Below are 15,757 nucleotides of genomic sequence, written 5' to 3'. Positions count from 1 at the left end.
CCGTCGATGGTGAGAGTGGGGTTATTGATTTTGCTAAGTGTGGCTTTGGAGCCTTTGAGGAGGAATTCTGTCTTATCGCTGTTGAGTTTGAGGAAGTTATGTTGCATCCAAGTTTTTATAGCTGACAAACTATTTAGATGTTCTAAATTTAATGTTTTTAAATTCATGATATATCATGTAGCAATAAATTAGCTGAAGGGGTAATTTATCTGGATCATTATTGATAATGAAAAAGTGATTGCAACGCACATCTCACACCTGAGGCACAAAAATTCTGAAAATTATTCTGTATATTCTGGTAAAATACTAATTACTTACAGGATTATTTAATGACCAATGAACTGCAATGAAAAAATGTACCCATTTATTAAATTAGTTTTGTGAACAGAATGTGTACTGAATCTTTAATTCATTATTAGATTACATGTCTCTGACCAACATTTATTCCTCAAACAATCAAGAGCATTTAGCTGCCAATATATTACAGTTTGTAGAACATGGTTGTGCAAAAGTGGATGCCATATCTCCTGCTTGGCAACTTTAAAAGAAATGCACTGCAAGTCTTTATTGTCCTCGAGAAATGCACTGCACTATCAATCAATTTCTTTTTCTTGTTCAGAGATTTCAGTCTTCAATTTCTTACATCCTCCTTCAGATGGTACTAATTGTGTGCAGTTCTCAATGGCTTTTACTACTTCATCAATTGTCCACTTCTCCTCTTGAAGTGCATGTTCGTACAATGTGAAAGGTCCTTGTTTGGTCCTGATCAAATCTTTAACATGGGCACACGAAGAAAGCTCTAGCAAAAAAAAAACAATACTTGTATTAGACAGGATATTACATTTTGAAAAAATTACAACCAAAAAAAAATGGTGAATGTTCAGTTTGAATTTAAGATAAATTTGTTACTTCTTCCTACCTTTGCCAAGGTCATTCACCAAACTACGGACGTAAAAGCCACCTCCACATTCAATATCTGAAATACATGCACACCATTCCATAGAGCATAAAACATATTTAATTATTTCTATTTTTATCATGTAACCATAGTATCAGCAGTTTGAATGATAGAAACAGGATAGAAGAACAGATAATAGCAAGAGTAGACCATCAGGCTTTTCAAGTCATCCCCAACATTCAATACAATCATGGCTGATCTATGCTGGCCTCAAAGCCCCTTCAATGCCGTTTTCCCCCCATACCCCTCTATTTATCAATCTATTGATATTTATCCATCTTGACTTTACACCCGCTATCACCTCTCCAGGGCAAGGTATTCCAGAGATTCATAACAATCTGCGAGAAAATAAATTCTGCTTATCTCAGTTTTAAATGACCAGCTTTTTATCTTGTCTCCTTACCTTGCCAGACTGCTTTGTCAAATCCCATTAGGATCTGATATGTTTAAACAAGGTCACCAATCGTTTTTCTAAACTCTAAGGAATACCAGGTCAAACTATTTAGTCTCCTTTGGTTGCATAAACCTCGCATCTCAACATGTGGCCTGATGAATCGCCTTTGTATTGCCTCCAATGATACTACACCTCTTTTTAGGTAAGGGGACCAAAACTGTACACGGTATTCCAGGTGAATCATCGCCAACACCCTGTACAATTGAGACAACATCTCTGTATTTTTTAATTCTTTATTCAGTGCAAAAACAATCCAAGGTCGAACATATAACATCATTATGGGGAAAAACATTTGATATGGGTGGCACAAAGGTGCAGTGATGAGCCTCACAACTCCAATGAAGCTGATCAATTCTGACAACAGTTCAGGCAACAGTTCTGTCAGCAGTTATCGTGTAATTTGCAATTGCAAATTGCCTCTGATGCAGGAAAATGGGGAAGGTGGGAAGAGTTAATGGTGACATGAGGGGAAAAGGGAATTAGTGTGGAGGTGTGCTCATGAACATTTCAGTCAGTGGACGGAGTAGATTTCAATAGGGGACCATTTAAGTGTCAACTGGCACCAAAGGAAACAACATGAAGTATAGTGAGAATAAGGTCAAGTGAGAATGAAGTGGAATTAACAGAGAGAAAGGGTCAAGAAGGGAAATAAATTAAATTCAGAGGTACATTTCAAATGAATAGCAAAATATAAATGGATTGATCACCTTGTGATTTAAATTCCAACACGTCACTTTGTTTTCTTGATCAAATAATTTGGAGAAAATACAATGGAACATTTCCCTGCAAATTCTTCAGCTCGCTTGTTGAACAAGTACTCATTCAGGCCACTTTTACTGTGACATAACTATTTCCTCACTATAACATACATATTGCATAATTTTGATCTCAGCCAATATAGCTACTGGTAAATTAATTTGAACTGTCCTTGAATCCATTTTCCTCAGGCATCCTAATTGATCTACATTGGCTGCCAGATCACAAAATAATAAGGAAGTCATGATCATACAAATTACAAATCAATGTGAGAACTAATAATAATAATAATATCTTTTATTGTCATTGCACGTCAGTGCAACGAGATTTAGTATGCAGCTTCCAACCGATGTAAAAGAAGAGTAAAATAAATAAATAAGCTGTGTGACGTGGCCATCCGAGGGAGACAGTCCAGGGGGGGGTGGGGGCACTCAGCAGGGCCGGTTCAGAACTGCTATAGCTCTGGGAATAAAGCTGTTTCTGAGTCTGGAGGTTCGGGCGTAGAAGGCCTTGTAACGTCTGCCGGAGGGAAGTAGTTCGAACAGTCCGTTACAAGGGTGTGAGGAGTCTTTATGGATGCTGACGGCCTTCCTGAGGCACCGTGTGTGGTAGATGCCCTCCAAGGCTGGTAGCTGTGTCCCAATGATCCTCTGCGCTCTGTGGACGACGCGCTGAAGAGCTCTCCTCTCCGCCTCCGTGCAGCTGAGATACCACATAGAGATGCCATACGTTAATATGCTCTCTGTGGTGCAGCGGTAGAACTTTGTCAGCAGCTGTTGGGACAGGCCAGTCTTTTTTAATGTACTCAGGAAGAACAGTCGTTGCTGTGCCTTCTTGACCAGCGCAGCGGTGTTGGTGGACCATGTGAGGTCCTCAGAAATGTGAGTGCCCAGAAACTTAAAGCTGGACACTCTCTCCACGGTACCGGGCTGCTCCGAGTTAACTCGGACTTGGGAGCGCAAAGCCGCTGCGTCTGAACGCGCCGCCATCTCAGGTACATCAGTAATAATAATGGGGGGTCTTCGGTTATCCTATTAAAGACTTGAATAGTAGCAATATGAATGGGAAAGGGTGCATATTTCCTGCCTAAGGAAACAGGTGGTGAACCTTATTCTGAGAAATGATTTTTTCCAAAGGAGGGTGCTTCACTGGGGGAGTATTTGAAGAAAATCCATTAAATTGCATGGTTTATTCATGGAAAATGTAAAGGAACAACTATTGGTGTGTGCTGAATTCTATTTATTCTTTTATTAAATACATTCATTATTTTAGGATGTGGGCATTGCTGGCAAGTAAAATATTTTTTGCCGATCTCTTCCTGATCTCGTGAAATTGATGGTGTGACTAACGTCTTAAACCACTGTAGTCCATTTGTGAAATTACTCGCACATTCTTGTTAGAGGGTTACATAATATAGACCTGGCCACGATGCAGGAACAGCGATATATTTCCAAATCAGTTTGGTGTGCAATTTGCAGACCAGTGAAATATGCAGCTTTCACACATGCCTCCTGGCTTTGTTCTTTGGTGATAGCAGTTGCAGATTAGTAAAATGCTGTTGGAATAGGCCGGGTGACTAACTTTAGTGCCTTCTGTAGATGGTGCACATTGCGGGCACAGAGAACGATAGGCAGCAGGAATTAATATTTGGAGCTAGATGGGTCGCCAATAAAGGAGACTGTTTTTCCCCCCCCTAGATTGTTCCGATTTTCTTCACTGTTGCTGGAGCCACATTTATTCAGACAAGTGGGAAGCTTTCGGTCATGAGGTATCAGGTGGTGAGTCATTTGCAGGATACCCAACCTTTGACTTCTGCTTGAATTTATGTGCTTGGTTCCAGTTTCGTTCTTGGTTCATTGGCAAACCTAGTCGTTATTACAGCAACCTATTAAATCTCCCCTCAATCTTTTTTGCTCCAAGAATCACTTCTCATGGTTAGCTTGATTAAAGTTCAACATAATTTGAGAAAATGCTGGAAACATTCAGCAGGGTCAGGTAGTGACCAGACTTTGACCTGAAACATTAGCACTGTTTTTCTTCCCACCAATGAAGACTGATCTACTGAGTATTTCAGATTTTCAGCATCTGCAGTTTATATTTTGTTTCCCCTACTTCTGTATTCAGTTTTAAAGCTCAAGATCTCATTTCCTTTGCCAACTTCTGTTTCAATTGTGCTGCCCTTCACACATTAATCGCCAGATCCCACTGTTCCGACACAATTGTACCATTGTTTATATTCTTTCTCATCCCTTTAATCTGCTATATCACTTGTTAGGTACCAAAGGAACAGAAAAAACTCCAGTAAAAATTACAATATTAATGCCTTTCATTCCAGCCGATGAGTACATCTTTTACTTTGGACTTTAGAGACACAGCGGAGAAACAGGACATTTGGTCCACCGAGTCTGTCCCGACCAGTGATCACTCCGTACACTAGCACTGTGCTATACACAAGGGACAATTTACAATTTTACAGAAGCCAATTAACCTACAAACCTGTACATCTTTGGAGTGTGGGAGGAAACTGGAGCACCCAGAGAAAACCCCAGCAGGCACACGGAGAACGTACAAACTTTGTAGACAGCACCTGTGGTCAGAATCAAACCCAGGTCTTTGGCGCTGTAAGGCAGCATCTCTACCGCTACAATACTGTGCCACAATATCTGCAGCTATTATTGCCACATTAATGAATTAACATCCTACCCAGCTTAAGCAAAACTCTCTGTAAGAATGAACTGTTGGTATTGAAATTGCATTCTCATTGAAGTGTCTCGAACAAGGAACAATTGTGGTGCAGATATCTTTGAAACACATGAGATAATGTTCCACCATGTTCTTGGAAAGCCTTTTGTGATAATATATAGCAGTTTTTATCTGATGTACAATGTTTAGGCAGTGTTTTTTGCACAAGGCTGGGAGGGAATATTTTAACTTTACTAAGTAGGCTACCTGACCATTAATAAAAAACAATGAGAGCAACTGTTATTGAGATATTGAACAAATTAATTTGCTTACTAAGAGTAAAGTGAGGAGGACTGTAATCCTGTACAGAAAGATCATACACCATGACAGATCTTGCAGGTTTAGACTCTACAGCTTCTCCTTTCTTCATCAAACAGGAAAGCCTTTGCCCGTTTTGTTTCAAGGCAGAATATCTGAAAATAAGAATATAAAATGAATTATTAAACAGTGACTCTGCAAAAGGCAAAGGGATCTATGCAATTCCCAAAAGGTTCTGGCAAGATTCATTGACAACCAAATGCTAAAGAAGCATTTAATTGAAAGAAAATATCATTTGCACTGCAAATCACATCCACAGACTCGGATTAGCTAAATTTCTTTGCTTCAGCTGCCAAAAGAACTGGCATGAAGCCCAGTACTGCACTTACCAAAGCCTCACTCACACAGCTTCCTAAACAGCATCCGGGTCTCTTTTGCTTTTCAATGTTCACTATGAATTTCAGATTTTGTACCTTTATGAGGAGTGGATCGGTAGGACAAGGGCTGGTGCATGGCTTGGTTCAAGGTCGGCTGCAGGAGGCACCGCCCAGGACACAGAGGCGGTCAGGCGAGGAGAGGGTTGTCATGTTGGGGGCCTGCAGCAGCCTTAGATTTACCTGGGCTTATCTGCATTAGGGGTGCTCCAGTATTTCCAGCATGTGTACTGGACTTTGAACTTTTACTTTTTACATGGTGCCAAAATATGGCGACTGTGCGTTTTATGGATTATGCCAAAAAAAAATCACTGTTCTGTGCATACGTGACAATAAAAAGAACATTGAAACATTGATCCTAGTATTACGGTTATTAATTAATTATATATTTGATATATTATTGTGTTATGAATATATTATTGCGTTATGAGCCTGTTAAGTTGCAGCTGTTTCATTGTCAGTTCATTGTCAGTACATACGACAATAAAACACTCTGGACTTTTGCTAGTGTCCCTCACATCTTCCCCGTATCTCACATACAAAATCTCAAATCCAACTCATGTTTGAATGTGTATTATGCGCATTTGGACCATCTTTTGTTTGTTTATTTCAATTAAACCTGTCATTAGCTTTATATTCCTTCTCCTCATTCCTTTTGCCAAAAAAACAACTTCTCTGTATTCAAATTCCATCTGCCACTTTTGCACTGATTGGCATCATCTTCAATGACTGCCATACCTCAGGTTTGAAAATCCTGCCTTGTGATACTTTGCCAAATATTTTCTTTAAGATCTCTATTAATGAGATCCAATAGTCCCCCTGAAAACTTGTTTCTTCATCAAAAAATGTAATTTGGCTGGTCAAACAAGATCTTTAACATATCCACATTAGTTCTCCTTAATTAATTCAAATTCCTCGAGTGCCTGTCAATTTTTTTCCCTGGTTTATATTTCTCTGATTTTATCTCCTGATCAGCCCAAAGTTACTTGCCATGACCTTATACCCTTGCTTAAACAAAGCATGTCACATTTGACCTTTCCAATCTTTCCCCAACCCTACAAATCTTAAGACTGAAGATTATGAAAAAAAGTTTTCACCCTAACCACTACTTCTACCATCATTGTGTTAGCATCACCTTCTTCTGAAAACATATTTTTAACATAAAATTTAAATTTAAAAGCCTACAGAAAGTTGCAGCACAAAGAGATTTAGGGGTTTCCGTGCATGAAACACAAGGCTTGCAAAGAGGGGCAACAGTTAATTGGGAAGGCCAATTGAATGCTGGCTGTTATTTCAAGGGATCTGAACTATAACTGTACAATAAGATCATAAATTATAGGAGTAGAATTAGGCACATGAAGTCTACTCTGCCATTCAATCATGGCTGATCTATCTTTCCTTCTCAACCCCATTCTCCTTTCTCATCATAATCCCTGACACCTTTACTAATCAAGAATCTGTCAATTTCCGCCTTTCACTACACACTACACTAATGAGACCATGTGTAGTTCACTGTAACCCGTTTTGGTCACCTCATTTAAGAAAATCTATATTTCCATTCACGAGGATGATCCTGTGTATGAAGAGAATTCCTTATGAGGAAAGGTTGAAAAGGTTGAGTCTATATTCATTCTAGTACAGAATGAGAGATCTTAATGAACCCTATAAAATTCTTTGCCATACATACCCTCATAAGGGAGGATGTTTCCATCAGGAGATGGAGTACATCTAGTGGACATGGTATCGATTAAAGCCGAGATAAAGACGTATTTCTTCTCCCAGCGTTGTGATTTTAGAATTCCTTGTCCGTGAAAGTAGCAGAGGCTGAATCTTTGAATGTATTCAACGCTGAGGTAGCATTTTAATCAGTAAGGTAAACAAGACTTATGAGAATAGGGCAAGAAAGTGAATTTAAGGGAAACTGGAACAGGCATTGAAGAGTAGAAGAAGCTCAAAGGGAAGAATGTCATTTTTTGTGTAGTTCTAACGATAAACAAAGTACACCAGCTTGTCCTGTACTTCCCAGTGTATTATTTCCAAATGTGACTGTAATTGGTCACTTTGTTTCTTGCTACCAGTTGACTGCTTTATGATCCAGTAAAAATTACTTCTGCAGCCCCTTATGCCTGCATATCTAGTCCTTGTTGTTTTGCTCCTGTCCATTACCTTGTCCAATGCTCACATGCTTTAGAATATACTCCTTCAAGAGTTATTGCTCCCAGCAGTCGTCAATGCTGAGCACCAGTTTGAGACCAGCACATACACTGAAGTCTTGAAAAAATACCTTTTAAATGCACCACAAAACTCAGTGATTAGTATGCAGTGGGGGAAAAAAGAGGGTCCTTGCGCAATTTTAACAGTTAAGGCGTCTATTTTAACAGTTAAGATGTGAAAGCACATGACAGAAGAAATTGCTCACAATCCCAAGAAATGACAGTTGTAATGTCATCATCTTTATGTCTATTTTTAAAATGACAAATTAATATTTGGCTTAGAGTTTCACATGCTTTTACAGTAAATTTTATCAATTTTAAACTGCTTAATTTCAATAAGATATTAGAATGACAGAGAAATTTGGTTTTTTTTTAATGTCTTTAAAAGTCAAATAGATTGAAAAACTATTCAACAACTCTCTCAGCATATGCAGTTGGCAATACTAAGGGCAAGGCATTTTGCAGGCAATTGCAGGGTATTCACAGGCATGGGACATCCTCACTATATGACTGAAAGCTCTGCTGAATGCATTGCATTACTGAAATCCACAACCAGACCAGTCCCTTCCTTGGGATTGAGGAAAAGGAGAGGGATGTCATTAGTGATCCTTCTTGACATGTTAGCAAGCCAGGAAGATCAGGCTTCATATTGTGATTAATTCTAATACCAGCCATGGATTTCATGTTAGAATGTTCTGTGCTCTGTCCATGCTGAAAATTAGAAGTGAAATTTAATAACACTTAGGGAAATGATTAATTACATTTAAGCCTTTCAAAATCATTAAGTGTGCTTAATGATCACAGAAAAAAATCCAAAGACTAACAAAGATTTAGTCGGTGGCATAGTGGCGCAGCTGGTAGCTCTGCTACCTCACAGCGCCAGAGACCCGGGTTCGATCTTGGCCTTGGGTGCTGTCTGTGTGGAGTTTGCATGTTCTCCCTGTGCCCCGTGGTTTTCCTGCGGGTGCTCTGGTTCCCTCCCACATCCCAAAGATGTCAGGGTGTGTAGGTTAATTGGCCTCTGTAAAAATGCCCATAATGTGTCGTGAGTGGATGAGAAAGTGGGATAAAATAGGATTAGTGTGAATGGGTGATTGATGGTCAGCATGGACTCAGTGGGCCGAAGGGCCTGTTTCCTTTCAGTATCACTAAACTTTTACAAACTAGTCATATTTCATGTAAAAGGCAATTGACAATCAGGGATTTTTTAAATGATAGGTTAAATAATTTATTCTGGTCTATATAGTTCTTTAAGTTATCAAATAAACTGATTGATCAGGAATCAGAAGGATGTGGAATATCCATAGCACTCATCTTCTATCACACATAGCCAAAATATACAGAAACGTTGGCTTACAATGGTGGTGTCTGCATAATGCTTCCCGTATATTTCTTCAGAGTTCTTTCCAGATCATCCTTTGTTATATGATCTAGTTAACAGAATAAAAAACGGCTGAAACTCTTGCCCATGCCAAGATAGGCACATTTCAATACTTTCACATCAAAAATGGTCTAGGTAACATCAATTTTGTTAAATATTTTAGTTAAAACCGTCAACCTTCAACCATATGTCCCAACATTCAGAAGAAAATGTTCCCATCTCACCCGAACTCCTGCAAAATATTTAGTAGATAGATTGACCAACTTTTTCAGGTTTCACATCTGTGTTTAAATCCCATTTGAACCAATGTGATTTGCAACCCCTTTATCTTTCTTTTCTCCAGTTCAAAGATATCCAGCTAGCTCCATTCCCAGTCGGTTACTAAAAATTTCACTTACAAGGAGCAGAGGAAAAGTATGAGACTTGGAGAAAATCCCATCAGGGAATTCTGGCATACCGTTAGTAGCAAGACGCCTACCACTGCTGTCGGCTTACAACATAAGAACGAACTTTCATCTTCCAGACTCATCAGTAGAGCCAGGATTTTGCCATAAATGCCGTGTGCCTTTTTATGCCTTTTTTAATGATTTCACCAAGATCATGCCTTTTTCACGATCGTGTGCCTAAATCAGCCTTTTTTGCCGTTTTGCTAAAAGGTCGTGCTATTTTCTCTAGTTGTGCCGTGATTACAATGACCTTTTCTATGTTAACACGTTAATATTAATGTTATTATTAATGTGTTAACATAGTATAACTTACAAGAAAATTTCCACTACTGGGGCGAAACCGGGGGCGCCACCGTCGGTTGTTCATTCGTTCGTGCCGCTGCCCGCTGGTTCAGTCTTCTCCAAGATCTATTTAAGAAAGAACTGCAGATGCTGGAAAAACCGAAAGTAGACAAAAAATGCTAGAGAAACTCAGCGGGTGAGGCAGCATCTATTGAGAGAAGAAATAGACGACGTTTCGGGTCGAGACCCTTCTTCAGACTGATGGGGGGGGGGCGGGAAAAAAAAAGGAAGTGGCGGAGAGAGTAGGACTAGAAGGAGAGCTGGGAAGGGGGAGGGGGAGGAGGGAGAAGACAAGGGCTATCTAAAATTAGAGGTCAATGTTGATACCACTGGGGTGTAGACTACCCAAGCGAAATACCCAAGCTTGTCTCCTCACTACATTTACTGCTGGCTCCAGTCACCAATCTGAGTTTTCAAGAGGTCTGTGCAAGGCATTCATTGATGCTGGAATTCCACTGTGGAAATTTGAAAACAAATCTCTCAGTTTTTTAGAGAAATAGACAGAGGAACATATACCAAGCCAGTCATCATTACGGAAAAATTATGTTGACAGCAACTTCAACATTGTTGTGAAGAAAATTAGAGATGAAGTTGCATGCAACAAAATATGGATCTCAATAGACGAGACAATCAATGCTGTGGGGAGATATGTTGCCAATGTGGTCATCGGTACACTAGAGGCAGGTCAAACATCAAAGGAGTATGTGTTGACATCAGAAGTATTGGTGGTCAAACAGCAGTTGTTTACATCTTCACTTGCTGTACTTTGACCAGAAGGTATAAAACACGAGAATGTTCTTCTGTTTGTGACTGATGCAGCTCCGTACATGAAAAAAGCTGCTCGTGCTCTTAAAGTTTTATTCCCCAAAATGTTGCATTTGACATGCTTAGCTCAAGGACTTCATAGAATTGCCAAGCACATACATAGCTTGTTTCCAAATGTCGATCGCCTAGTTTCCAATTTCAAGAAAATCTTCCTCAAAGCACAGTCACGTGTGCAGTTGTTCAAGGAAATGGCACCCGAGATTCCGCTACCTCCTCAGCCCATTTTGACTAGGTGGGGCTCTCTGCTGTACTCTACTATGCTGCAAATTTTGAAAAGATAAAATAAATCATCAACTTTTTTGAAGAAGAAGGATCTGCTGCAGTCAGGATCGTCAGTGAAATCATGCAGAAAAAGTCCCTCCACCGCAATCTTGTGCTTCCAATTTTGAAAACTTCCCACAAACTATCACTTCCCTTGAGAAACGTGGCGAAACATTAGTGAATAACTTGCAGGGTTTCAACAAAGTAACTGACAATATTCATAAAGTTCCTGGTGATGTAGGTAAAGACATACAAGGATAATGTGAGAGAGTGATTTTAGGTAACAAAGATTTTGAAGAAGTACAAAACATAGCTAAAGTTCTCAAAGGTAGTTGTTATGCACAAGATATCGACATGAATATAGAGTCTGTAGCTTGTTTCGGGCATGCACCAGTGACCGCAGATGAGGTAGAAAGAAGTTTTTCACAACTGAAGCATATTCTGTCTGACAGACGACACCAGATAATTTGGAAATAATGCAAGTAATTATGTGCAACCAGGCAAATTTGGTCATTTAATGAAGTACACCTTTATATTATCATTTTTAACCATATCTTGGTGGGGGGATATACATGCCTTTTTATGTCAATAAATGCCTTTTCATGCCTTTTTTGTAATTTTATTATGCCTTTTTTGCCTGACTATTTCAGAGTTTTTTAGTGCCTAAATATCCTGGCTCTTCTCATCAGTGTTGATGACTTGATGCCATAAAGCTGACCAAATCACAAACAGCAGGGTCTTGCATAATATGGGCTGAAGAGCCTTATTCCATGCTGGTTGGCTCTATAATACAATTACATGGGGAGGCTGGAACAACCCCCAGCCACCGAGCAGTTAAATAAATCTGAGCCAACTCAATCCCACATCCAGACTTTGCCAGCTGTCATTCCTGACAAGAAACAACTGAGAATGGTTAAAAACATTTTAAACTTAAAAAACAATGAAATGCATTTAACTGAACTGAATTATTTCACAAAATGTAAGTGAACTACTCCTTAATCTTTTCCTTGACATGCATTCATCTTGATTGAAATGAAAGGGCTCACTCTCCATGCACCAGAATACATTTCTGCAAGTTTGGTCAATAGATTCACCAGTGTAAGTGCTAAGAAGCAGGAGACAGTCTGTACTTTGCTGCTGGACCACAAGAAGACTGCCATCAACGTGCAGTCAAGAAAGCCCAATAAACTCCTAACTTCCACATTCTTTAAGGAATTCCCATTACGGCGGCAGCTGAACCGATAAATGTTGACAATTTTGTGTGGAAATGTAACAATTTCCTAGCAGTTAACACTGAGAAGGCAGAAATATGTCAAGAGGGCATATACTGCTAATCAAATGTACAGACATAAATTGCGGCAAAACACAACATACATGCAGGCAGGAATCTGTGCTGGGACCTCTGACGCCTGATATATATATAAATTGATGGACGTAGTCGTACATGTTAGTAAGTTTGCAGATGACACCAACATTGATGGAGCTGAAAACAATGAGGAAGGCTGTCAAGGTACAAACAGGATAGTTGCAGAAATGGGCGGAGAAATGGCAGATGGAAGTTAATTCAAGCAAGAGTGAGGTGTTGGACTTTGAGAGATCGAATGTAAGGAAAGTATAGTTAATGGCATGACTCTGAACAGCATTGATGCACAGAGGGATCCTGGGGTCCAAGTCCATAGCTACCTGAAAGTAACAATACAAGTAGTTTAAATCATAAAGAAAGTGTATGGTCGGCTTGTCTTCATCGGTCAGGTCATTGAGCAAAAGATGCAGGGATTCATGTTGCAGCTTTATAAGCCTTTGGATCGACTGCAATTTAAGTACTGCGTGTAGTTCTCATTACAGGAAGGATGTGGAAGCTTTGGAGAGGGTGCGTTAGAAGTTTACCACAATGCTGCCTGGATTGGTGTTAATCGTAAGAAGAGGTTGGACAGAGTCGGGTTGCTTTCTCTTGAACGTTGGAGTACATGAGGCATAAATAGGACAGAACCTTTTTCCCCCAAGGTGGAAATGTCAAAGTCGAGAGGGCATAGCCTTCAGGTGAGAAAGAAAAATTATTAAAAGAGATGTGCAGGGCGTTTTTTTTTTGGTGGGTGTCTGGAACGTACTGCCAGGGGTGGTGATGGATACAGATATGATGGTGGCATTTAAAAGGCTTTTAGAGAAGCACTTGGATATGGAGGGCATGAGGGGATATGTGCAGACAGAGAAGATTATTTTAATGTGGTATCAGGTTCGGCACAGCCATTGTGGGTTGAAGGGCCTTTCCCTGTGATAGGAAGAATAGAGAGAGGAAATACATACTAAACAATATTACTGTAACGGACATTTGAAACCATAAATCTGGAAATTATTCTGCAAAATTTTTAAAGCTAACATTTTTGTTAATAACATTTATCATACAGAACAGTGGAATCCTATGTACATTGAGTAATCATGGTTCATATCAACTTTTGTACAACCAATATATTACTTGCCAATATTAAATTAATGTAGCCAAAATTTGCCGATTCCAGTCATAAAATATTTCACAATAAATTACTAAATTTAACAAGCATTTACAGCGACACCATCATAATTCAATTGTGAACACCAAATGGATAGAATTTCCACAACCTTTCTGGGAAATTTAAAGTAAATGTGATCAAACTTTTTTGCCTAATATGTAATTTTCCATGTTCCAAATTCCATATAATGTAGAACTGAGTCATTCAAAAATAGGAAGGCCCCAAGTGTTATTATTGGTCATTGTAATGTCATCAGATTTCAGCCACCATGATAGTAAAGACAAGACAATTGTACTGAAAACATCTCCCCTGTTGCCTTAATCTTGGACATCCACTGAAAAATCAGATGAGGATTTCCAAATAAGAATAATCTCCAGTGCTCAGTATCATATACATAACACACACACACACACACGCACGCACACACAGCTGCATTTGGTGTTGAAGAGATGAGAAAAAAAATAAACACCATCCAGGATAAGTAATTTGGAGAACATTTTTTAGAAGACACCGGGGGAAGATATGAATTCTGAATGCTATTCACATAATAATAATCTTGCAGAGTATTGTTGTTCAGCTGGACATCAACAGGACTTTGTCATTCGATGCATCCACAGTACCTTTCATGGAAAAAAAAGCTCCAGTATCTGTATACAACTAACCCGGGCACCAAAATAACCTTTCCTCCAGCAATTGGTTGCATGGTTAGTGGAACCTCAACATGTGCTCAAACTAACAATGTGTCAACTGCAGCTTCCATTTGCTTAGCATCCTTGATATGGTAAAAAAAAATACATGACACAAAGGCATTATCAAAGTTGTCGAATATAAGCAAAAGCTTAAAAGGTTACAATGAATGTGGACAGTGCCGCAGTGAGGTTTTCAAAATAGGAAAGAGAATTTTAAAACCGAGGCATCACCTAACCGGAACCAATGTGGAACAGCAATCATTGACATCATCACTGCAAGATACCGAACGCAAATCAGGAAATGAAGAGCAGATAATAATAAGCTCAAGTTTACAAAGCTGAATAGAGGAAGGAGCCAAGTGTGTATTTGAATTATCAAGTGTGGGGCTCAAAGGCAAGGCCAAAATGAGGCAAGGCCAACATTACGGCGTTAGGTACAGGCGGTCTTAAAGGTGACATAGAGTAATGGACACACAGCATGGAAACACAGCAGCGAAAGCCCGATTTGTCCATACTGACCAAGATGCCCATGTAACCTAGTTCCATTTTCCCTCATTACGACCACAATCCTCTAAATCATTCCTATCCATCTACCTGTCCACATGTCATTTATATGTTGTTATTGTATCTGTCGCAACCAGTTTATCTGGCAGCGCTTTCCATATACTCACCAACTTGAGTGCGAAGATTTTGACCCCCAAGTCCCATTTAAATATTTTCCTTCTCACATTAAACTTATGCCTTCTAATTTGCCTGTCCCTTGGTAAAGGCCATTGACAATCACCTTATCTAAGCCCCTCATGATTTTATAAACCTCTATCTCAAATCTTTGCACGCTTTCCAGCTTAATGTCATCTTGCGTGCAGCAGGTTAACAAAAACTGAACCCTTTACTCCCCAAGTATGGCCTCACTATCATAGTATGGCTCACAACAGCAACAACTTGTGTACTCAATGCCCTTTCTGATGAAAGCCAGATGTGCCAAAATCCCTCTTTATCACCCTGTCTGCCGGTGACACTATTTTCTGGGAACTATGTACTTGTACTCATGGGTCACTCTGTGTGACAACACTTTCAAGAGCCCAGCACAAGTCATGACTTGGTTTGACAATGGATATGATGTTCAAGAATCAACGCCTCAAACATGACACGTTTTCAAAAATGTCAGTTTCACTAACATGGAGATGGATGGTGTTAGTGTCATGGGAATGAGGTTTGTGTTGGGAATCAAAGACAATTGATTCAATTTTCCCAAAATTTGACTTGCAGAAATTTCTGCTTATCAAATTTAAGATATATATCAGCACGAGTTAAGGCCAATGGATGGTTCAAGAATGAATGAAACAGAGTCGGGCGACATCATTCCACATTGGAAACTGCTACCCTATTTTCCCCATATGACGATTTCTATTGCAAAGTGCTTTCTAAGTGCTTTGCATTTAGTTCCTGCTCAGAGTCAAAGTATGGAAATGCTGAACAGCTGTGTTGTAA

General features: G+C 39.5%; 1 protein-coding gene across 1 annotated transcript in view; it reads right to left on the bottom strand.

The window, feature by feature from the left end:
• Positions 1-347: 347 nt before the first annotated feature.
• The window catches only part of trub1 (TruB pseudouridine synthase family member 1), a 46,624-nt gene continuing 31,214 nt past the window's right edge, over positions 348-15,757 (bottom strand). The window contains exons 5-8 of the mRNA XM_033033941.1: positions 9,173-9,245; positions 5,184-5,323; positions 920-976; positions 348-799 (exon numbers count right to left, since the gene is read on the bottom strand). Of these exons, the coding sequence (XP_032889832.1) occupies positions 594-799; positions 920-976; positions 5,184-5,323; positions 9,173-9,245 (476 nt within the window). The 3' untranslated portion in view covers positions 348-593. The remainder of the gene's footprint in view (positions 800-919; positions 977-5,183; positions 5,324-9,172; positions 9,246-15,757) is intronic.

The sequence above is a fragment of the Amblyraja radiata genome, chromosome 15 (assembly GCF_010909765.2).
Source record: "Amblyraja radiata isolate CabotCenter1 chromosome 15, sAmbRad1.1.pri, whole genome shotgun sequence".
Taxonomy (NCBI): domain Eukaryota; kingdom Metazoa; phylum Chordata; class Chondrichthyes; order Rajiformes; family Rajidae; genus Amblyraja; species Amblyraja radiata.
The sequence above is the reverse complement of the archived record's forward strand: the minus strand, read 5'-3'. Positions and strand labels throughout refer to the sequence as shown.